Source organism: Eumetopias jubatus, unplaced genomic scaffold (assembly GCF_037043125.1).
Source record: "Eumetopias jubatus isolate StellerSeaLion01/CBP00866 unplaced genomic scaffold, mEumJub1_p1.0 scaffold_12, whole genome shotgun sequence".
NCBI classification, from domain to species: domain Eukaryota; kingdom Metazoa; phylum Chordata; class Mammalia; order Carnivora; family Otariidae; genus Eumetopias; species Eumetopias jubatus.
This window is the reverse complement of record NW_028274818.1, coordinates 80,422,327-80,447,601: the sequence shown is the minus strand read 5'-3', so window position 1 is coordinate 80,447,601 and position 25,275 is coordinate 80,422,327. Positions and strand designations below refer to the sequence as shown.

The 25,275-nt window shown below is 43.9% G+C and overlaps 1 protein-coding gene across 2 annotated transcripts in view; it reads right to left on the bottom strand.

The window, feature by feature from the left end:
• Positions 1-21,102: 21,102 nt before the first annotated feature.
• ERCC4 (ERCC excision repair 4, endonuclease catalytic subunit) overlaps positions 21,103-25,275 on the bottom strand; it is a 30,731-nt gene continuing 26,558 nt past the window's right edge. For both annotated transcript variants that reach the window (XM_028117507.2, XM_028117508.2), the window contains one exon: positions 21,103-25,271. In XM_028117507.2, the coding sequence (XP_027973308.1) occupies positions 24,538-25,271 (734 nt within the window). In that variant the 3' untranslated portion in view covers positions 21,103-24,537. The remainder of the gene's footprint in view (positions 25,272-25,275) is intronic.

Genomic DNA, 25,275 nt, shown 5'->3' with positions numbered 1-25,275 from the left:
GGCAAGCTGCCCATGATGGTGGGCCACAGATGGAGGAAGAGGAAGAGAGGCTTAACTTTAAAGTTTGACGTATTGATTAATATATTGGATAGGACATTCTGATTTTGGAAATGAGACTCACCTGTGACTTAGAAATCATATGACTTTTTTTTGGTAAAAATAAGGCATGAAAGGGAAGGTCATGGTGCCTGCCTGAAGTTTCCATCTTGTGCCAAGACAAGGACATACTTCCCCGAAATTTTAAGGAGATAAGAGGGGACAAAAGTAGAGTTGTCTTGATGACCTTGCTCCATGAGTTCTCCTAGACAGATGGACAGACCGGGTAAGTGGCCTGCACAGGGTCACAGAGCTCATAAAAAGGCAGAACTATGTTCTTAACCACAGTGCTATGTTGTTTCTACCTTCCAGGAAATTACTGTCTCTCCTGCTCCTAACTGGTCTGTTCTTATCTTATTCTCAAATTCCCTTCCTTTACCTCAGTGTATTATACATGGCCCTGGACCAGCGTTGACAGAAGCAGGGCATGATCAGAGGTGGGTAAGGTTATCCAAGGATGACTTCAGTCAAGAACATGAATCAAAGGCCAGCAAAGCCCTGAGCAGCAAATCTGGAGAATTTCCTGCCTCCATCTACCTCAATGCTTTGATGACAACCATGACGCTGTTGGTTGGTATTATTAACATGACCACTGAACCTCAGTAAGTTCCAGGTGCCATGCTAAGTGCTTTTCACATGTTTTCTGATTAAATCCTAGCAACCCTGTGGAAAGGATCCTCCCGTATATTATTTCTATTTTCACAGGAGGGAACTGAGGCTGGGAGGACCTTGCACAAGGTTTCATGGCCAGCCAGCAGAGCCAGGTTTCCAAACCAGGTCTGAGGCTGGAGCATGCACCCCTCACCATCATAGGGCTCTTGGCACATAGTACCTAGAACTTTGAAGGGGGGCACCAAGGCTGCAGGGAGTTACCTGCTGCTATGCCTTACTCACTAAAATGGACCCTCTATCAGCGTTTTTGTTGGTTTCCAATTGGTTTCCAAGAAGTTTATGTGATTGGATCCAATCACGCAGGGCTCTTGGGTCTTGAGTTTTTTGAGTTTTTTGGTTCTGGCAGAGGGATACGATTTGTGGTTATGAAGGTCGTGACGGGATATGGGTCTTCTCTACCTTTTGAGATGGGATTACATGGACCCCCGTCTAAGAAACCAATATCCAGTAGAAGTTGGTGACCATGATATGGATCTCTCTAGACCTGTGACCTATCCTACTACGAGATCAAGCAAAGCCTGTGCCAAAGTTTTTCACCTACTCTCCCATGGGGATGTCTCAAAAAATCTATCCATAATTAACAGTGTCTCAATGGAATCTAAAGTAGTGGTTGCGAACGCAGGCTTGGGAGGCTTCCCAGTGCAGGCTTTCATTTATTAGCTACGTATCCTCCACCAAGGCACTTAAGCTCTGAGCTTTTAGTTTGGTAAATGGTAATATCTTCCTCTTAGTATTTGTGAAAAGTCATTAGTCTTTTCACAAATATTCTAATTCTCTTTCCTCTCTAGGTACGTGATAAAATGACCATGATACTTTTCATCCACTTTGACATTAACCACGCCCATGGGATTTGCTGGCCAGCAAAGTAAGAGTGAGAGTGATTTCCCACCACCAGGGGGAAACTTTAGGAGTTGGTGTGCAGTTTGCTTTTTTAACGTCATTAGTTCCCAGTAGCCTGGGTCCCTGAGTGTCTTTGATGAGCACCACCCCTCCTACCTGGCTCCATTCATCACTGGACACATTGCATGAGTGAGATATAAGCCTTTGTTGTTTCAATCCAGTGAGGTTTGGGGGTTGTTTCTTACTGCAACATCACCTACCTTAACCTGACTAATACAGTGTTGGTGGGAGGGAGGATTAGATACATTAAAAAAAAAAAAAAAGAAACAAAGCACAACGACTGCTATGGACCCACAAGAATGGCTGTAATCAAGGAGACAGACAATGGCAAGTGTTAGCAACATATGGAGAAACCAGGTGCCTCCCAGATTGCTGGCGGGAACATAAAATTGTGCAGCCACTTTGGAAAAACAGTTTGACAGTTTCTTTTTTTTTAAATTTTATTTATTTTACAGTTTGACAGTTTCTTAAGAAGTTAAACACAAGCTCCCTTTACAACCCAGCAATTCACCGAAGTATCTGCCCGAAAGAAATGGAAAGATATGTCCACACCCAGACTTGTAGGTGTGAATGTTCACAGCAGCGTTATTCATGATAGCTACAAAAATTGGAGCAATCCAAAAGTCCATCATCTGGCACACAGACACACAACATGTGGTCTGTCCATACAACGGCACACTACTCAGCAATAAAAAGTGAACAAAATGCTGATACAGGCTACCACGTAGACAAATCTCAAAAACATACTGAGTGAAACAAGCCAGATGCAAGATCATAGAGTGAATGATTCAGTTTTTATGAAATGTGCAGAAAAGACAATTTTGTAGAGACAGAAAGCAGTTCAGTGGTTGCCTGGGGCTGAGAGGGAGAATGAGGATTGACTGCAAACAGGTTTGAGGTAATATTGGGAAGTGAGGGAATGTTCCAGAACCCGACTGTGATAATGACTGTAGAACTCTATAAATTTTCTGAGAATCATTGAATTGTACACTCAGAATGGGTCAATCTTATGGTATATAAATTCTATCCCAATGAAGCAGTTAAAAAACAAACAAACAAACTAGGCACGCTATCTGGCACATAGGGAGAGCTCAATAGACGTTTGTTATTATTCATCATTTTAGGAATGAAATTCTAGGACTGAGACTCTGCAATGAACTGATGAGGAGTGAAGATCTATATCCAGTGAAGAAGGGAGGTTTAGGGGAAGCCTGGGTGGCTCAGTCAGTTAAGTGTCTGCCTTTGGCTCAGGTCATGATCCCAGGGTCCTGGGATCGAGCCCTGCATCGGGCTCCCTGCTCAGCAGGGAGTCTGCATCTCCTTCTGCCTCTGCTCCCCCTGCTTGTGCTCTCTTTCTCACAAATAAATAAAATCTTAAAAAAAAAAAAAAGAAGGGAGGTTTGGCAGTTGGGGCTTGGCAGAGATCCCCATTCTTCCACATCCCAGACTTTGCATTTCCTCTAAGCTGCCCATCACCTGCAAAAGCCCAGAGGATATTTACAAGGTCCTGTACCAAGTTCCACTTAGGGACCAGGGATCAGGGTCAGGTGTCCTAGCCCCAGACCATTGCTGTCCTTTGCTGAGGTTCCAGGATGCCCGGCCACTGCGCCTTACAAGCAGGTGTAACCTGGTCTGGCTGGAAAGTGTGTTTCATTCCCCGCTCTGCCCCTATCCCCAAACTTCTGCTGACATTGACAATTCATATTTTCAATCAACCCTCATCTCAGGCTCCCTTTTGTCTTGATCTTACTGCTCCTTCACGAGCCAGGAGGAGAGGAGAGAGTATTAGGGAAGTCGGGGTTGGGGTCGGAGAAGGCTCTTATACTAGAGTGTGAGAAACATGCCCAGGACATGCAGCTGTGTGTCACGATGGCCATAGCATTTTCAGGCTGGTTGGTGAGACTCCAAACAATTATCACTAAGGCCCCAGGACTCCCCAGATAAGACAAAACTGATTCAGAGAGGCCTTGAACCCTAGGGGATAGAGTCTGAAGGGTCACCATCACAGTATCAACTGCTGGAAAGATGAAGTCCAGCCCATGACTAGAATCTTAGTCTGTTCAGGCTGTTACAACAGAATATCACAGACCAGTGGTTTATAAACAATGGGAATTTATTGCTCAGAGTTCTGGAGGCTAGAAGTCCAAGGTCAAGATGCTGGCAGATTTGGTGTCAGGGGAGGGACTACTTCCTGGTTTATATATGGTTATTTTCTCAGGATTCTCCCACAGAAGAAGGGGTGAGCGAGCCCTCTGGGGTCCCTTTTCGAAGGGCACTAATCCCTTCATGACCGAAACTCCTCCCAAAGATTCCCATCTCCAAATATCATCACATTGGGGAGTAGGTTTCAAACTGTGAGCTTTAAGGGGATCCAAACATTTGGTCTTTAGCAATTTAGAGACCACCTTGGCCCTCTAGTTAGCATTCGGCAGGAAGCACCCGTAGACAAGCACTAATGTATATAGCAGCATTATCTGCCCAACTGGCTTTTTGGAAGCATAGCCAGGTCCCCAGGAGAGAAATGTGTGTTTGATCTTTTCTATTCCAGGCCCTCTCTCCTACCTACAACATTCTCACACTGCCCCCATCTCCCTGGCTACTCTTTGGGGAAAAGAGAAAGCTTGAATGGTTTTATGATCAAATAAGAAAAAAATTTTAAGAAATGAGCAATTCACTCAAACACTGAGATAAAAACTAATAAATCTACGGATGGCAGAAGGAAAGAAGGAAAGATTAAAAAAAAGCAGATGTAAGCAAATGAGAAAACAGAAAAATGATAGGGTTGATATTTCATTCATATGTGGAATTTAAGAGACAAAACTGTTGAACATAGGGGGAGGGGGGAAAAAAGAGAGGGAAGCAAACCATAAGAGACTCTTAAAGATAGAGAACAAACTGAAGGTTGATGGAGGGAGGTGGGTGGGGATGGGCTAGATGGGGGATGGGCATTAAGGAGGGCACTTGTGATGAGCACTGGGTGTTCCATATAAGTGATAAAATACTGAATTCTACTTCTGAAACAAACAAATAAATAAACCAAAAGCTAGTTCTTTTAAAAGACCAATAAAGGAGACGAACTTCTGGCAAGGTTGCATGAGAAAAAAAAAAACCAAATAAATAGAGCTAGAGTATAAAAAGGACTAGAAACGAAGACATGGAAGGAGATTAAAGCTAAGAGCATGCTGTATTTAAATTTATGCTGATAAAATATTAGCCCGAATAAGAGAACAATAATTCACTCAAGAACAGGCAGAAAAAAATCCAACTAGACAAAAAGTCATGGATGAGACTGATAAGGCATTCTTGGTCACTGTGATGAAATGTTTGGGCTCTGATGATTTGGGGGGTGGGGGGACAAATTCTGTCAACCCTTAAGGTAACACATAATTTCTACCTAATTTAATTGTTTCCAGGGTCTAAGGAAGTTTCAAAGTGTCTTAATTAATTCTACAAATCTAACCCAGCCCTGCGAAGCAAATACTGAGAAGAGAGACAGAAATGATCAGGGAGAGAACAGTACATCATAGACCAAACTTATTTAGGGATAGCGTACTGGACTGAATGGTGTCTCCCCCCAAATCCACACCCACCCGGAACCTGAGAAGGTGACCTTATTTGGAAATAGGGTCTTTGCCGATGTCATTATTTAGATGAGATCATACTGGATTAGGGTGGTCCCAAACCCAGGGACTGGTGTCCTTCCAAGAAGAGGAGAGGACATATGAACACCAAGGCAGAGATGAGAGCAACGCAGCCTCATGTCAGGAATGCTGAGCATTTCTGGGAGCCACCAGAAGCCGAAAGAAGCAAAGAAGATTCTTCCCTAGAGTTTCTGGTGGGTGCATGGTCCCACTGACAGCTTGATTTTGGACTTGTGGCCTTCAAACTATGGAGAGCTGTGAAAGTATAAACTTGTTACTCAATTTGTGGGATTTTGTTAGGGCAGCCCTAAGAGACCAATATAGATAGGGATGCAAGTCTTTTTCTATTTCTTTGATGATTTCAGTCCATTTGTAAGGGAAGAGACTATATGGGAATTTGCCATGTGGGAAGCAAAGAAATATAAAAGTCCCAGCATCGCTTCCTATTGCGGGTCTCCCCCCAGGTGGCCTCGAAGGGTAAACTCAGCAACTGGGTTTTCTCCAAACAATTGTGGGGCCAGGAGCAACAGTATAAAAGGACGTCCATATGCCATATGGCTCAAATATTTAAAGCTCTAAGTCAAGCTGACCAACTGTGTTTAAGAATTGTTCTACTTCTCTGTTGATGAGTATACTTTCTTAACCACTTCGGAAGCCAAGCTTGGATTTATCACTCTCCCAGGCTCCTCAGCAGTCTGAGATATTATTGTCGGGTATAAAGACAGCTGAATGTCCTTATGGCTCCCAGCTCCTTCCTACATCATAATGGGCCTTGTGGGAACAGAGTGAGCACTCCGGTCCACACGTCCAGGCTTTGTCTATATTCCACACAATCTGTTGTTCTTGGTTACCTATCAGGCCCAGGAGTGGAAACACCTGCAGTGTGGTTCTCCCTTGGGAGGGTGGACCAGGAAGGAGGCCTGCACCAACCGTGGGTAGAGGCTAACATCATTTAGGTAGAAAGTTCTGCGGTCCTGGGTATTGAAGGCAGATGGCACAGGGCCCCGGTACGCAGGCCCCCAGAATTCCCAACCCAAACAGGCCGGCACTTACTTACGGGGCCTGTCTCCTAGGTCCTGGGATCTCTTCACCTGTTGGGGAGGAGTGGAGCCAAAAGAGGGACTGAGCAGGGCCCTATAAAGCTGCCCTTGCCTGGGTCTAACCAGGTGCTGGACAGCAGTTTGTTACACTGTAGAGAAAGATCCAGCTCTATAGCACACTGGAGACAGATGGATACTTCCTTGATAATTTTGTGGGACATCAGAGAAATGAACCATGGTATAAACCACACAGTAGACACTCTTACACATCTCCGTCCTGTTGTTCAAAGTCTTCCCCCCCCCGCCCCGTGAAAAACCTCTGTAAAAACAAGATTTCTTTGTTGAGAACAATCTAGCTTTAACCTTGCTCCCCCAGCAAAACAAAAGCCACATTGTCATCCCCCAATGCACAAGCATATCTGACGGGATGTGATGAAGTCTTACGACCCCTCCTTTCCCTCAAAGCATCGTGTTACACTCTTTACCAGGGAAAACAAGTAGGAGATAGTGGTGGTCTGAGACAGAGAGGCAACCGGTGAATTTTTCTGCTAAAAATACCTCAAACCAGGGGCACCTGGGTGGCTCAGTTGGTTAAGTGTCTAACTTTCAATTTTGGCTCAGGTCATGATCTCAGGGTTGTGGGATTGAGCCCCACGTGAGGCTCTGCGCTAAGCATGGGGTCTGCTTAATATTCTCTCTCTCCCTCTTCCTTTGCCCCTCCCCTGCTTGCTTGCCTGCTCTCTCTAAAGAAAAAACCCCAAAAACCCAAAACTTATTTCCTCCTATTTCATAATCACTATGTAAACTAGAAAATGGAATACAACTGTATATTTGAAAGAATACTATAACATGACTGAGTATAGTTTAATTTTGCCAATTACAAATGCAAGGATGGTTTGACAATGGAAAATTTATGGATTCATCACACAGGGCACAGAAGAAAACTGTACCAGCTAAAAGAAATCAAATTTCTCTCTTCTGGCAATACTCCTGTTAAATTGGAGAGAGGCAGAGGCTAAATATGAAAAATAATAAACCAAGAGATTACAAAATAGCTAATTGGTCAAATAATTGGGGGCATTTTTTACTAATTTAGTAAAGGATAAGGCAAGAATGCCTAGTTTTCCAACTCAATACATTCTTTTTAAAAATATATATTTTATTTATTTATTTGAGACAGAGAGTGGGGAAGCGGGGAGAGGGAGAGGGAAAGGATCTCAAGCAGACTCCATGCTGAGTACAGAGCCCGAGTCAGGGCTTGATCTTATGACCCTGAGATCATGACCTGAGCCGAAACCAAGAGTTGGAATCTTAACCAACTGAGCCAACTCAATACATTCTTCAAGTCTAGAAGCTCCAGCCAAAGTGGGGCACATTGTGAGCCTGGGCTGAACCTGTCAGTCTATATTTGACTTGCCTGATGTTTAAAAAATTTGAATTCATTTTCAATGTTTAAGATACTTAACTCAGTATCTTATCAAAAAATGATCTTTGGTATACCTTTTTTGTTTTTGTTTTTAATCTGACCATCTGTCAACATGAGGCCTATTCCCCAAACTGCAGAAATGGGCTGGAATTAAGTATGGAATTCCCCCTTCAGCTTGTCTGTCCTGTCTTCTCCTGTTTGCCAAAGACCTCATCTGTCCCAATTCATTCATTTATGTTACTTGCCTGGGCCCGCGGGCATCTGAATTCTCCAACCCATGCTGTAAGATAAGAAATCAAGAAAGAGGTATAAATATTGAAAAGGGGACAAAAGCATCATTATTATCTTTGAATGAAGGGATGGCCTACCTGCACTCTCCAAAAGAATCAACTGAAAGACCATTAAAATGAATAAGAGTTCTGTGCAATAGTCAGTTATAAAATCCATAAAAATTAATATAGCAGAATAATGAGGGGCCGGGGGAGGAAAGGGAGTTATAGTCACAATCCGCAATAACAACAAATAACTTTGAATTAACTCAACAAGAAATGAGCCAAGGATTTATAGGACTCAAACATAAAATCGTACCAAAGAACCAGAAAAACGACTTCAACACAAGTAAAGTAAAACATGCCATTTCCCTAATATTGTAAGGGTATCTGTTATCACCAAAATAGCATAAATATAATGTGATTCCAATAAAAATCAAAATATAATGTTTGTTGGAAACTTGACCAAAAGAGTCTTAAATATTCATCTGGAAGAATAAATGCTTAAGGATAGCCAGCTAGCCAATAAAAATTTCAAAGAGCATAAAAATGGGGAGGCATCTGTCCAAAAAAATCAAAATTTATTATAAAGTGATAATTAAACTCATATGATAGAGGAACAATCCACATAACAGAAACAGAATTGGAAGCCCAGAAACATATTGAAGTATAAACACAAATATGGCGTTAAGAGAAAGATACTAATTCACATCAGCGAGTAAAGAAAATACTCTTCGACAAATGGTGCCGGGCAACTAGTTAACCGTTTTGAAAAACTTGAGCTCCATCGCAAACCAACATACGTTTTCTTTTTCTTTTTTTTTTTTTAAAGATTTTTATTTATTTATTTGAGAGAGAGAGAATGAGAGATAGAGAGCACAAGAGAAAAGAGGGTCAGAGGGAGAAGCAGACTCCCCCACTAAGCAGGGAGCCAGATGTGGAGCTCCATCCCGGGACTCCAGGATCATGACCTGAGCCCAAGGCAGACGCTTAACCACCTGAGCCTCCCAGGCGCCCCCGACATACGTTTTCAATAGAACAGAGATTTACACATTAGAAAAAAAACGAGAAACAAGAATCCCAGAAGAAAATTTAGGTGGATTTTATGTATTCTCAAATGAAAAAGGAGTTTTGAAAACACCGAAAGCTTTGACAACATACAATTTTGAAAACCTGAAAGGCAAAAGCACAAAGAGACAAAACACACATTTAGAAGGATATTTGCAATGTTTATGGAACTTCCTAAAACCCTCCCCAGATCTAATTCACACAAATAAATAAGAGAAAGAACGTTTGGTGGGTAAAAGGGGGAATTGACACCAATAGTTCAATTCAGAGAGAGAGAGAGAGAGAGAAAGAGAGAGTGAAAGAGAGAACACACACTCAAGAACAGGTGTCCAGAAAACATATGAAAAAACTGAACCTCACAGTAACTGAAGAAATACAAACTAGGAAACCCAGCCCTTGAACTTAGCGTACCAATGGTAAAAGGGACAACAACACTGTTCTTAGTGAGGGTGTGGGAGAATAGCCTCTCTTATATTCTGCCAGTGTGAATACACATGGATAAAGCCTTTTTTTGGAGAGCAATTCAGCTGCATCTATCAAAAAGTTAAAACATTTTCTTACTCTTTGATTAGGAATTCCCACTTACCACAAGTTATGCTGAGAATGTGATCACGGATGTGCACAAAGCTTTAGAGTACAAGATGCTCATTTCCTCATTGCTTCCAATAGGGAGCAAATGGAAATGTAAGGTCAACAGTATGGACTGGTTTAATAAAGCCCAAAGCTGACTGAGGGTATGAGAGCACTAGAAAGTGTCCGTATGGATTGGTTGGTGGCTGTGAGGCATGCTTGGGGGATATTCTAGATTTTACCCACACAAGGAGATATTCTGTACCCCTCAGATCATGGTGTAGAAAAATGTTTCTTACACTGGAAAAGCAGGATACAATGTTAGGGGTAAAAAAACAACAACAACTAACCTTACCAAATAGTATATATAGGAAAATTCCATTTTAAGTGGAATATAATACATATGTAAGGAAAGATAGAAAAAAGCCTAGAATACATGTCAAAATGTTAGAAATCATAACTCTGGCTAGTAAAATGAGACATTATTTTGCCTACCCTTATTTTCCAATAACTGCGCAAGATTCTAAGTATAATTTCTTTCCCTTTCTTTTCTTTCCCTCCTTCCTTCCTTCCATTCTCTCTTCTTGAGAGAGAGAGAGTGGTGGGGAGGGGAAGAGGGAGAGGGAGAGAGAATCTTAAACAGGCTCCATGCTCAGCATGGAACCCGATTCGGGGCTCGATCTCACAACTCTGAGATCACGACCTGAGCCAAAATCAAGAGTTGGACGCCTAACTGACTGAGCCACCCAGGCGCCCCTAAGTATAATTTCTTTTGCAGAAGTTCGTTGTATTTTTTTTTTTTAAGGTAATGGTCAACACTGCTAGAAGTTACTCCTAGGTCAAGGAAGGTAATGTCTAGAAAGTGTCCATGGCTAGGATCGGGTACTGATGTCAAGATAAAGAGGAGAATGAGAGGTGTGTATCAAGAGATTTGCATGTGAAAATGTATGGTAAAATCCCCCAGTGATGGGATTATGGTCTTTTTCTTTCCCATGGTCTAAAATTGGTGAGATCATGGAGGAAACACTGATATAACTGGAGGAAAAAAAAACAATACAACTAATAAATATCATAAGAGTCGATCATGGGTATAAATCCCTCAGGGCCTGGCCCTGTCACCCTGATATCTCACCCACCCCCTTGCCGTAGGTCACTGTGCTTGGGGTTCTGCTGCTTCCTAGCTTCCCACCTGTATTTTCAGCTTCTTCTGCTGGGAGAAAGAGCCTTTGCACTTTTAGTATAAAATACAGAGAAACAGGGGTGCCTGGGTGGCTCAGTTGGTAAAGCGTCTGCCTTCGGCTCAGGTCATGATCCTGGAGTCCCGGGATCAAGTCCCGCATCAGGCTCCCTGCTCAGCGGGGAGTCTGCTTCTCCCTCTGACCCTCTTCCCTCTCATGCTCTCTATCTCTCATTCTCTCTCTCTCAAATAAATAAATAAAATCTTTAAAAAAAATTAAAAAAATAAAATACAGAGAAACAGCTTTTAGAAGATTTTATTAAATGATTTCTTAAATAAAAAGCATTAATTATAAAAGATTGATACATTTTACTCTAAGAACTTTTATTTATCAAGAGATACCTTAAAGAAAATGAAAAGAAGTGCAAAGTATCAGTATGAGAATGTAGTCGGTTAAGCATCTGCCTTTGGCTCAGGTCATGATCCCAGGGTCCTGGGATCGAGCCCTGCGTCCGGCTCCCTGCTCGGCGGGGAGCCTGCTTCTCCCTCTGCCCCTCCGCACTGCTTGTGATCTTTCTCTCTGTCATGCTCTCTCTTTCTCTCAAATAAATAAATAAAAATCTTTTTTTTAAAGATTTTATTTATGTATTTGACAGAGAGAGACACAGCGAGAGAGGGAACACAAGCAGGCGGAGGGGCAGAGGGAGAAGCAGGCTCCCCGCCGAGCAGGGAGCCGGACGCAGGGCTCGATCCCAGGACCCTGGGATCATGACCTAAGCCGAATGCAGACGCTTAACGACTGAGCCACCCAGGCGCCCCTAAATAAATAAAAATCTTAAAAAAAAAGTGCACAAACAGTTGTAGAAAAATGAGCAAAACCATAGATATTTCTCAGGCGATAAGAGACATATTTGGCCAATCACATACAAACAGGTGCTCAGCATAACAAGTGAAAATGCAAATCAGGACCCTAACGAGGTCCTATGTTATACACAAATCCATCAGCGAACATGAAAAAGGTCTGGGGTGGCTGAGTGATAGACATTGGAGAGGGTATGTGCTATGGTGAGCGCTGTGAATTGTGCAAGACTATTGAATCACAGACCTGTACCTCTGAAACAAATAATACATTATATGTTAAAAAGAAGAAGAAGAAGAAGAAGAAGGAGAAGAAGAAGGAGAAGGAGAAGGAGAAGGAGAAGAAGAAGAAGAAGAAGATAGCAGGAGGGGAAGAATGAAGGGGGGGAAATCAGAGGGGGAGACGAACCATGAGAGACGATGAACTCTGAGAAACAAACTGAGGGTTCTAGAGGGGAGGAGGGTGGGGGGATGGGTTAGCCTGGTGATGGGTATTAAGGAGAGCATGTTCTGTATGGAGCACTGGGTGTTATGCACAAACAATGAATCATGGAACACTACATCAAAAACTAATGATGCAATGTATGGTGATTAACATAACATAATAAAAAAAAAAGGTCTGATCATTCCAAGTGTCAGGGAGGGTTTGGATCGATCCATACACATTGCTGATGCAAGTATAGATCACTACCCCTACTGCAGGACACAGTTTGGCATTGTGCCCTAACGGGGGACACACATCTACTATCGAACTCAGCAATTTCACTCCTCAGTGTGTACCCAAAAGAAATGTTTGCACCTGTATAAGGCCAAGTACGAGAATGTTCATGAAAGAACCATTTACAAAATCATGAACCTGTGCACAATCCAAGTGCCAAGGAATGAGGATTGGCGGGTCGACTGTGGTATATTCATCCAATGGAATATTACAGAGAAGCCAGAATGACAGCAACCCACGACAATAGGATGGATCTTACCAATATAGGTTACATATGACATAATATCTTTCTTACAAAGTTAAGAGTGACACATATATATACATGCACATACACCCTTTTGGGAATATATTTCATATCTATAAGAAGCAATAAGACTAAAAGCAAGGGAATACTGAACACATAAATCAGGATGAGGGTTCATTTTGGCTTGAAAGGAGCAGGGTCAAAGCGTTGAGAGGGTGGACCCCTAGGCTTAGATGTAGGTTATAATCTTAGGGTCAAAGCTCTAGCCTTTTTTGCAGAGGGTGCCAACTTCAGAAGTACTTTCTGCATTATTAAAACGAACAAACTAAATCAAAGCAGGTCGTGTATGGATCAGTGGGGAGTGTGTTTGATAAACCAAGATGATGATTTCTCCCAGTCTGTGTACTGGCAGTCCAGTTTAAAAAACAAAACAAAACAAAAAAACACAACCTTCCGTTAAACAGAAGTTAGAATGTGGTAAGAGAAGCAAGATTATTAATTCGAGGAATCCTCGAAAGCTTGAATTTGGATGACAGACTGAAGAGGCGGTTGAAAGGGACCCAGGACCAAGGTTTGGAGCACTGACTGAAAGCCACATTTACAAAGGTATCTCCCAAATGGCCCTAAGGCGTACTTTAAACAGACCTACCTGGAGACCATCTTTCCTTTTATAAAAATTCTCTCCCATTTCAAAGGTACCCTGTGGCACCAGAGACCTAGTGACTAGCCTGAAGATCCAGAACAACTAGAACGTGGGGGTCGTAACTTTTTAAGACAACTAAACTCTCTGGTCTGCTCGAAAGCCTCGGATCACGCGCTATCTCATTCCTACAAGGCATTAAATGTGAAATAAGGCCTTGCCTGGCAGCTCGCCACGACGTATACTCTTACCACTTCTGTAACCTGGGCTCACAGCCCCCCCCCCCGGCCCCCCTCCCCAGGACTCCGTAATGCATAGCACAGCGCTTGGAAGCTTTGGTCACTTCCAGACAATGAGTGCACTTTTTTTGTTTTGTTTTATAGTTTTTGTTTTTTTTCCAAATATAAGTAACTCTTGACTGTAATTCCATTATTACAAATACAAAACCTGGCTCTGCTTCTCGGACTCCTTTAGACTGGGAACAAACAGCCCGAAACTCTGGCCTATGGGCCCTGTTCTACTTTTTGGGCCCACAGTAGGCACTTCATGAATGTGTGCGGAGTAAACTGGCCTTGTTTTCCAAATAATAACGTGGACGCCCCTGGATCATAAGAGAAACATGTGTTGAGTGAAACATTCTTCCGACAGATCATATTTATATAGCGAAGAGTGATCTACAAAGGTATGAATGTGTTTACGGGGGTACGTCTAAAGAAGAGTTGAAATTTGGTTCCGTCTTTGGAAATTAAGGACACATGTAGCCATTATATGTGAGATCAGCCACTGTGGTAAGGACATAGCTTCCAAGGAGACCCGGAATCCAGGGAGGCAGGAAATACACACACACACACACACACACACACACATGCACACACCACCCACATGCCCCCACACACTCAAATATTCCATCTCCTACACACTCAGACATACATACACGCACACATTTAGTGACGGTGACTGGCTGAGAGATCAGGGAATTGAGACAAAGCCCTCCTACATTAATGACCCTTTTGTTAAAGGTGACAGTCAAATCCCCCCACTCTGATGTGCAACACCGAACTTATTCACCAAAAGACAGCAGTGGGAGCCCACACACGGAAACATGAAAGAAATAGGAAAGAAGCAGGTTTTTGCAAGAAGAGTCGCTCTTCCTGCCCACCGAGCGTACATTCTCCGAAAGGAGAAAAATGTCATGTGCGTTTCAGAAGCCCCTCATTATCAAGTCCACGGACACACACTTGTCCCTATTTTCCTAATTGAGGTCATTCGCATTTAAATCTGGGCCAGCCCTCTGCTCATTGCTGTTCTTTGCCTCACTGCATCTGCCTGGCTCACTCGGTTCTTGTTCAGCATTTAAAGCACACGTGTGTTCACTCTCCGCTAAATTCACTTGCTCGCTGGTGTCCAAGTGTTAAGTCATTCACGTGTGCGGGATCTGTCGGCACAGCCCATCCCCGCCGAGCTCTTGACAACAGTCCCGCCGACGGCCTGCCCTGACTTGCATTCGCTGAACTATGAAGGCACCCGGGGCATAAACAGCCTGCTGCGGTCTTATGGCTGCTAGGGAGGGGTGGGGACCTCGGCGGGGGGGGGGGGGGGAGGAGGGGGAACTGCTGTTTTTCCTTTGCTACCCAACATCTGCCTGCATTCCAAATTTGTTGCGGGCCTATGCTTTACCTGTCCCGCCTGCCTTTCTTCAGGAGGCATAAATTATAACCCGCCTCCCAACACACACTCTGAGAGTTGGGATCCAGGCTCAGCATCTCAGCATGAGACGATGATATGACCTCATGCTCCCTTCAGGTGCGTGTGCTTTGCCTGTGTTTGCACCCAAATGCAGAACAACAGAAGGGGGTGGATAGGGAAGTGAGGGGGTGTCCAGATGGCTTCGTGATAAATCACAATAAAAATGGGTTGACCAGCGTCCCCCCCCCCCAGCCACTAAATTCCCCCAAGAAATTCCTAAAATTCTTTGAGGGGTAATTCACATACAACAAACCGCACATACTTAAAGCGTACACTTTGATGATTATTGGCATCTGTGGATGTTGTGAAACTGTCACAGCAAGATTCAACCCTAAATGGGTTTCCACGTGGTCCCTGCCAGGTTTTTTTTTTTTTTTAAGATTTTTTATTTATTTATTTGACAGAGAGAGAGAGAGCACAAGTAGGCAGAGAGGCAGGCAGAGGGAAAGGGAGAGGGAGAAGCAGGCTCCCTGCTGAGCAGGGAGCCGGACGCGGGTCTAGATCCCAGGACCCTGGGATCATGACCTGAGCCGAAGGCAGCCGCTTAACCAACTGAGCCACCCAGGCGCCCCCCGGCCAGTTTTAATCTTCAATTTGGAAGCCTTTTTTGGTCGGGGGGAGTGGGGGATTTGACCTCACCTAGAAGCCCAGGGCGCATTGTGTGGGGTCAGTGAGTCAGTGATTGTATTTAAGAAATCAATAGCACTCCCTGCCCGCCATCACCGCCCCCCCTCCCCAGGCCAATCCACCTCTTCCGCAAGGAACAAAAATCCCTTCGACCAACAAAAGACTTGCGACTTCCAGTCTGACTCACCCTCAGTCCTGGGGCACATACTCGGGCTCTGATAAGAAGCAGTCAATCTGTCCTCCGTTTGTTTATAATGAGTCATGTTGGAAACAGGCAGCTACTTTTCTTCCCTCTCATGTCATGGTTAGGCAAGAATCAGAGGCAGATACACCCCCATTCAAAGTGCAGTCATCCTTAAAGTGTCCAGCGACTCCCGCGGAGCTCTGTTGAGGACCTGTGACTCAATGGGGACCCCTGCTGGTGGAGACCAGGAGCGCCCCGGCCCGGAGTGGAAGGGGCCTGCCTTCTTTCCCACACTCCAAGGCCAGATCTTAGCAGCTTGGAGATTTGCAAGAGGGATGGGAAGAAACCGCTGAGTTTTCTGTGCATCCTGCCCAACATCTCACCCCCACCCCACCAACCTGCACCCCCAATTATTAGTGACAGAGCGGGGCGTGAGTCACAACTTTCAGCCTATGCCCACACTGGAGTACTTAAACAGGGAATTGCTTCAGTGATGAACCTTCTCCCAGCTGCAGCCCGCCCCCGAGGTCGGAGTCTGGGCCGGGAGCCAGCCAGCCGGCTTCCATAGGCCTGCGTTGTGAAGGCCCCCGGTTCAAAGGGCCCACGTTTCGATTCTTGTAGTCAATACCTCCTTGGCCCCGACTGAAGATTCCTACACCCAAGTCCGGATGGGCACATGGGGCATGTTTCGACGAGAGATTGATGTCATGATCGAGTCAACATAAAGTAGATTTATCTGCTGTCTCAATGTATTGCGGCAAAGTGCTCTGTTTGGGGAAGAAATCACCATAGCAACTCGGCCGCCCCAGTTACAGTAAGCTCAGTGCGACCAAAATAAAAATCCTTACCAAGTCTCGGCGTTGGCTGGTGAGGGCAGCCGATCGCCGACTGTGTTTTCAGACCACATGTGCAGGCACATACTTGGGGTTCATAAATCAGTGCAAGGGATGCTTTAAATAATAATACAAGTCTACATCCAGGTTACAGATGGAGGGGGTTCTAGGCCACGCCCCCCGCCGGCTTAAACACCAGCCGACCTCACTGCCAAACAGCAGTACCGTGCTGTTAAAATAGAATGTTTCGGAAAAGGGCTTATTGTTACTACTTGTGGCTTGCCAGTCCCTTCCAAGCGGGGGGTACACGGTGCTATAAATGTTGGTTTTTAAGAAGAAGCAAATCAATACAAAAATGGTACAAAAATGGGTTTTTCTATGGGTGTGAAAGGAAGAAAAGCAAAATCACTCTCGTCTCCCTTCCTCCACCCCCGGGACGCCCAACAGTGGGTTTTGGTTCCATTAATGATCTGCTCTCTCTAGCATCTTCTTTGGCTCTGCTCCTTCCTTCTGACCACGCACATGCAAGATCGCCTTCGGAGTGCTGCTCCCCTATTCTTTCTCTCCAGCCCCACTGTGCCCTGGCCTCCTCCCACCCCCACCTGGTGTGTGCCCACAGGCTCCCTGGAAGTGCCGCCCAGCACCACCAGGGCTCTCTGTGGTGTCCTCCCTGTCCCAGTCCGAGCCCACCAACTTGGCCCAGGCTCAGCTCCTAACCCTGCCGGTCACTCCTGGGAAATTCCTGGCCGCCTTTGATTCTGGTGGCTGTGAGAGATTCAGGACCTCCTCAGAGTCTGCCTCCTCTTTGTTCTCACCTCCTAGATTTGTGCATTTTCTGATGTTCTGTTTCGTATTTTTTCTGTGTTAATCATTTATCTGATGTCCTCGGTTCTCACTTTTTTTTTTTTAAGATTGATTTATTTTAGAGAGAGAGAGCATGAGTGGGGGGTGGGAACGGGCAGAGGGAGGGAGAGAGAAAGAGAGAGAGAGAGAATCTCAAGCAGACTCCCTGCCAACTGCAAAGCCTGGCACGGGGCTCGATCTCAAGACATAAGCGGAAATCATGAGTCGGATGATTAACCGACTGAGCCACCCAGGGACCCCATCGGTTCTCACTTCAGTGCAGACGTCAGCTACACCTTGAATTGAGACTGTCTGCCCCACTATTGGTTATTTCCCAAAATCCGCTTGTTCAAAACTGAACTTCACTTTCCTTACAAAACGATCAGGGCCTTTCTGTTCGCAGCATCATCATTTTCTGAGCCTCGGCTGAAACCCTAAATAATAATTTAGACTCTGCCTTGGCATTGATGTTCTTTGCCACATTCCTCTTCAATATCTGGCCTTCTTTCCATTTCCAAAACTCTGATCTTAGTTTTGGTTGTCATTCTCTAAGGTTTGGGTTGTTGCCACAGCTTCCGTAATGGTCTTTCCATCTCTAGTCCTTCCTTCTAGGTAGCAAGGTGCTGCAGAAAATCAGTCGGCTTTGGAGTTTCAGTCCCATCTCTGCCATTTGCTTCCGTGGTGACTTTAATTTTTTAATCTTTCAGTCTTAGCTGCCTCATCAGCAAAGCAAGGAAGAACCCTACTTCAGAGTATGAGGACGTAATAGGATAAGGTACATAAAATATCCAGTACATTGTAAGCGCTCAACCAATATTTCCATTTCAAACTCACTACTGCCAGACCACAGTTGTAAAACAGACTTCTTGATCACGCCCTTCCCTGACTCATTCATTTTCCTGCTGAAATGTGAACAAACTCCTCAAGCCTAGCGTGGAAGAGATCCCTGAGATATGGCCCCAGCGAATTGCCCCAAATCTGCTGTTGTCGACTCCTTCTTTAAACACCACCATTTTCCTCCTGGTTTCTTTGCTAATGCTCTGGATGTGGATTTGTGCATACCACCCGCGTCTGTCTGATGAAATTGTAGCTGTGCCGCAAGACTCATCTTGAGCTCTACCTCCTCTCTGAGGCCATTCTGGATCCCTACAGCTGGATATGAGGTCTTCCTCTGACCTCCGGAACACTTATATCTCTCTTGTGGCATTTTAATTATTTTACTTGCTCGTGTTCTTTGGCTTCTCTTCACCATAAAGTTGAATGTCCCTTGATGGCATGGGCTTTTGCAGCATCAAGCCCAGAGACAGCCCTCTGCCCTTTGCAGTAAATGCCTTATCCCGAAAACAAACCTGCCCAGTCATGCTTCCCTTAGTGTATTAAACTATCTGCTTCCCTAAGCTTTTGCTGGGCGTCGCCCTTCCCAGAAACAAAGCTGCACAGAAAAGCAAAACTCTCAAGTGAAAGGCATGCTTGCACCGACACCAAATTCTGTTGGAAAAGGATTCCCAAATATCATTATCTTCATTAGACATGGCCTATTTACTATTTTCATGAATCCCGGGAAACTCTCTTGGTTGAAATCACAAGTTGATTTTGTTTACCTGACTCCCAGGCCCCTGGGGAGCAGTCAGTGTTCTCCTGATGTAGAAATATCTTCGTCAGGCAAGTGGATCCTTGGGAATATCTAAAATTCCTCTTCTTTCTCATTCTTGGATCAGTCTCCTTAACACTCATAGTCAGTGGCTACACAGAATCAGACCTGGGATTAAATATTCAGTTGCATTTTTGCAAACAGAGAAACAGGGGTCCACTGAGCATCTTAAAATGCGTCTATCGTTCTTAAATATTTGATCAATTGATAGTTTGTAATATTAACATCTTAGTATCAAAGTACAGTTCTTAAATATATATGTATATATATATGCCCATGTATAGTATCCATCTTCTAGTTTACGAGGTTTAATTTTAGGTTGAATGAGGCTGGAAATACAGTTTTATCATCATGTGGGAGCTCATGTTGGCAACACCACTTGCAAAACATAATTATTTCAGAAAGCTAGAAACATGACTCTCATACAAATAGAAAAAACAAAACAAAAAACCAAAAAAACTAAACAACAACAAAAAAACCCCAGAAGTCAAAGATCCTGTTAGATTCAATTAGTGAGGAAAACCAGTAAGATGTTAGGACTGATTTAAAAGAAAATGAAAGACCCAGAGATTTGTAGCTGGTCAAATGAATGCAGAAATAAATTTGCTAATAAATGCAGAACTGGTTCATGTGTCGCTAGGTAATACCTTGCAATGCTACTGAACAAGAATCATTTGTATTGCTGTCAGGGTTTCTACACGTTAACGTCTATTCTCATAAAGTTGCAAAATAGTAAGAGGTTGGGAGCCCTGGAAATCAGATGACCCCCCAGGTGGCATACACTACTAGAAGACATCCAGCTCTTTTTTATTTTACTTTTTTATGAGTAATCTCTGAGCCCAGTGTGGGGCTTGAACTCACGACCCTGAGATCAAGAGTTGCACACTCTACTCACTGAGCCACCCAGGTGCCCCAACAATAACCAGCTGTATGCAGAAAGGGTACTCGGTATTCTCTTTGGCCGAGTTCTAAATTGTGTATACTTGCTTTGACATTGTTAACTGAGAGGCGTGAAAACAAACCAATTTGCTTTTTCTGCGACATATCTGTAATTAGGTATTTGAAAGTGGACACAAACCCCTCTCCCCCCACCACTGGTCAGCAGTGTTTCATCATGGGCTCTGGGGTCAGACTGCTGGGGTTCAAATATGGTTCCGTCATCTAGTGGGTGACCCTGGGCCAATGACTTAACCTCTCTCTCACTCAGTTTCAACCACAGCAAGAGAGGCTTTTCTGTGATATTACCTGTAGGTCTTTGTCATGAAGATTAAAGGAGATAAGGCACAAGAGCTCAGTAAATGTGAGTTATAGCACTACTCCTAAGAAAGGGTTAATTATTCTACCAGTCTTTATTCGGACATCAAAACATTTTGAAAAATAACCCGTCTTACGCCTTGTTAAAAAAAGGGATTGGTTCTACGTTTTCAAGCAGAAACCAAAATAACAAAATCATCAAAGTGAGCCAATTAGTAAACTCATTAAATAATAATTAAACCTAAGAGATTACAGTAAATTCTAGATGTGTCAAAAGGATAATTTACTTTCAACTTTGACGCTGAAGGAACAAAAAAAAAAAAAAAAGAAAAAGAAAAAAGAAGACGGTATGAGTCAGGGGCAGCAGGAAATTAATCTCTGTTGAGTTAAGATGTTCCAAGCATTGTGCTAACCACATATTCATTACATGTCAACAAATGAGTGTTTTCAGAAGGAGAATAGTTTTTTTTTCTCCCCCTCCTTAAGGACACATGTACAAAATAAAAAGCAGTAAGAGAAAAATAACCCAAAGAAAATCATGCTGAGGCCTCAGAAAGTGGGTTTACCATGCATGTCAAACGCAAAAGCAGGGGGTTGGGAGAGCAGTTCGGCTTTAATCATTTATTCTGCACAACAAAAAACATATTAAATATTCTCTTCATTTTAAATTATATTTACCAACGTGTTGGAAATACAAATGCGCTGGGAATACATGTCCTTTTACTATACATTGTTATTTTTACTTTGCCCACAAAATGCTGAGGAAAATACGGAATACACATTTTATTAAAAACACACTCACATACAACTCTTGTTACAAATTGATATAAATCAGTTATGTCTCCCTCCCAACCAAATTTTGGCTTACATACCCGTAAATCAAAGAACAGCAGTGGCGTGGCTTACCAAAAACCTGTGGATAAAGATGGTTAAGTACTGGAGTTTGGAATTGGACAGGAAGTAGCAATAAACCAAAATAGAAAGCAAAATAATGAAGAAAAATGACAATGCACGTTGAAGTCTGGATATGTTTTAATATATTCAAGACTGAGAAAAGAACTTTCCTAAACTGTTGGTTTTTAAAAGGATCTTTCTAGGCTAAACTGAACACAAAGGAGAAGAGAATTTCCCTAAAGTTTTCTGAGCCAAAGGAAAATCAAATTATGCTTGAAAAACAAAAGCAAAGACTAATGATGTCTGTCTCTCTCCCCCCACGCACTTCTTCGCATTTGTTTCAGTGTAGACTTTCCGGCTGAAGGCCAGTTATTAATTCTATATTCTGTTATCTCAACACAACCAAATCTAGACTTAACCTTCTGTGTCCCGGTGGGTTGATGAATGGGACAATTATTTTCAGTCCCTCGTGAGCTGGGAAACTGCATTCTGGATGTACTCAAACCTACAGAGACATATGGTCTCCTGAGCCCCAGACTGAAGAAGTGGCAACTTCTTGCCAAAAGGACATTATTTATGGCCACTATTACTCTATAAAATGATTTCTTGTTGTATAACTTTAAAAAAATATCAAGAGGCACTATGATTTAAACAAAGTTGGAAACGGTTTCTCTCATCTTCCACACGCTTTGATTTTTATGGAAAAAACTTGGTAAAATAGAATAATGCTGATCTCAGGCCTTTAAAAAAAGGTTTTTAAAAAGCTAAGCATGAGTTCGTAAGTAAAAGGGATATTTACTATTCTGAAAGAAAAAAGGCAAAGGTAACAGTATGATGCTAGATAACAAAGTGATAAATTAATTTTGCAAATTCATGCATTAGTTCCCTTGCCAAAGATTCTTAGACTGTAAAAATCTGTAAGAGAATGTGATAAAAGTCAATACATGATGGTTGTACTGAAGGCTTTCCATAACTGGAGACACATTAAAATATATTTATTTAGTTGGAAGGGGAAGTGGGAGTGAGAGCCTTGCATCTGTAACGAGCATTTTCGAGTTCATTAGAAACTACCAGTCCTAATTCAGATACACACGAGACAGTGCACATCTTCAAATGTCCAGCACGTACAACAGCAAATAATAGCATCTGACAGCCAGAGACACCGGCTCTCTAAATACTACTAAGGCTGTTTTCCATGTTGTACTAGATGACAAGGCCTGTTTAAAATGGCGGCTTTAAGAACAGAGCTGATTTCTGAAAGCTTAAATTGGAGTGAGACCCATATCAAAAGATGTGCTATGTTCTGATCTGCCTTTTATGTAATGAAAGAACAATATAAGGCAGGTGGAATTCTACAAGAGAAACCAGAAACTATATACCATAAGCAGAAGCACCAGACTAGGGTGAAGAAAAATCGTAATAACCATCTCCTTTTGAGGCGCTATGTCGATTTTAACGTACTTTTCACTCTGACTGGACTCTTAAATACATAATGAAGTGAAAATTAATACATGTACCTGACATCTTGTTTTCTAGTCTCCAAGGTCGCTTTTTAATCCTCGGACAACATTTAGTAGCCCAACCCTTTATTCTATCTTAAACTAACTTTTGTTTCCTGTCCTCTTCTCTGTTCCTCAGATCACTATACAGAATTCCATGTAACAACACGGTTCCCTGATACCCCTTAATTCATTCTTGTGGTACCCTGTATCGAGTTTGAAATCCAAATCTGCTTTAGCAGTACCAATGTAGGTTAACCTACCAAGAGAACAAGAAGTTGACATGAAAGGTTCAACTTGGAGAGGTCTGTTGAAAGAACTTCTGTGAAGGTGAAGACCATTTTGTGTTACGTGGTCCAGTGTCTACTCTGAGCTCAAACACTGTGACGAACAAAAACATGGCCGACATGGAGGAAACGTGTAACTGTGTGGTATGGCTAGTGAGACTGATGTCTATATCCACATCAGCTCTTGAGGTAGAAAATTTACTACTCATTACTAGATAGGAGAATAAGACCTAACTTAACAATGGTGAAATATAAAAGTTTAAAAACGGCACAAAGATGCTATGAATGTCCCATATGTACACTTCAGTAAAAAGCTAATTTAACCCAGTCGGAATGTTTGAGAAGGAGATGGTTTTGTGAGTTTTTAAGTATGTATATATTTCTCTGGAATTCTTAGATATTCTACGCATTGATCTTCCACTTACTTTTTAAGTCCTTTCTCTTGACTCCAGGAAGGAAAACCAAATCTTAAAGACTTGCTGGGCCACTCAATTTGCTTGTGTGGGGACCCTCACAGAGATGCAAGGAGGCGCTCAGCACAGGGACAGGAAGAGGGGGGGATCGGAGGGTGAACTTATACTGGGCGAGGAGAAGCTCTGGTGCTGGTGGTCTCAGGGCGTGGGAAGAGAGGCTCAGGGATGAGGAAGTCTTAGGAGACTCTAACTCGCTGTTCGGGCTTAGAGATCTCAGAGTTAGGAGGTTAAATATTTGAAAAAATGAGCGTTCCAAGGACTCCTTCACTTGCACCATCAATTTCTGGAAAGAGGGAATTCATTTCATGTCTAAAAACTACTGGCTTTGCACAACCGAGTCATAGTACATGTCCCACACGCTCAGGGGATTAGGGAATGAACCAGCGAGGTTTCGAGGAGGCTGTCTTACACGGGCACCAGGGAGTCCCCAGGAATTTCTCTTAGAGGCAGAAAGATGCCAGAACGTGTTTGAGGACAATGTGGGGAGAACTGGTAAAGGATGGCAGAGGGGTTTCCTTCTCTGGGTTCCGGGGCACCTCTGAAGCGGGTAAGAACATGATTGTATGTTTTACCGGTTTGTGTCAGAAACATAAACTGCCGCCTGTTTCAAGAATGGCCTTCTAGAAACACCTGCGGACACCTCCCCGGCTCCGGACCCACCTCACTTAAGAACGGAGCATGCGGACCCTGGCCTGGGCAGCGGGGGGAGGGAGGAGAGCAGGCGCGGGAACGTGAAAATAGTGTCTGAACTTAAGACTTCTGAGAGGAGTCTTGGCTTCTGGTGCGCAGAGCCAGTAAGCGGACGGCTCGGCCGTTAAGTGCTGGAAGACCAGGCAATCGGGAACTAATGATGAATGGGGACCCATGAATGCCGGCAAAGAGCGGCTGGAAAGCACGGTCTGGGGACAAGAAGACAGACGTCACTGTTCATTTTCTCATTTTCCCCTTAGACACGACGTCTGCGTAAGAGGTGTGAATGAAGTCATAGAGCTGCTTGGCATTCCCGGCGTTGCCCAGAATACCTGCCAGTTTGTCTTGCGACAGGCTGGCGAGCTCTGCGATGTTCTGCACGTGCTGCATCAAGGTGCGACAGTTCTTGGCATTCACCCCCGGCATCTTTAACAAGAAGTCCTGGGGGCCGGGATTGTACTTCTCCGACTCCGGGAGCGTTTCCGAATCCGCTGTGACGGCCATGGCCGTGGCCGCATCGGGCTGTGGCCTGTTCTGCTTCAGCTCCTCGAACAGCTCGGCGGTGGCGTGAGGGGAGGGGCACCAGAGAATCCGGAGTCTGGGGAAGTGGAGCGTGAGGAGGGTGAGTTTGGAGCTGATGTCGTTGCTGGAGATCTCCTGATGGAGTGCGCCCCGGGACGTGAGGGAGAAGGGCTTGCCGGGGTCGAACTCGATGAGCAGCACTGGGCGCTTGTAGTAGCGGGACATGGAGACGCACTGGCCGTATAGGCGGCCGTTGCTTAACGAGCCAATCAGGTCGCTGATGCTCTTACGCTCCACGCACATTTCCGGGGTCAGAATGTAGTCTCCGACCTCCAGAGTCACAGGTTCGATGTCGATGCCCCGACGGTGGATCAGGGACGGCAGTTCACTGCGAAACTCACGCACATCCACGACTATAGTCTGCGGCGTCCGGCTCTGTTCCTGGCCGCCTGG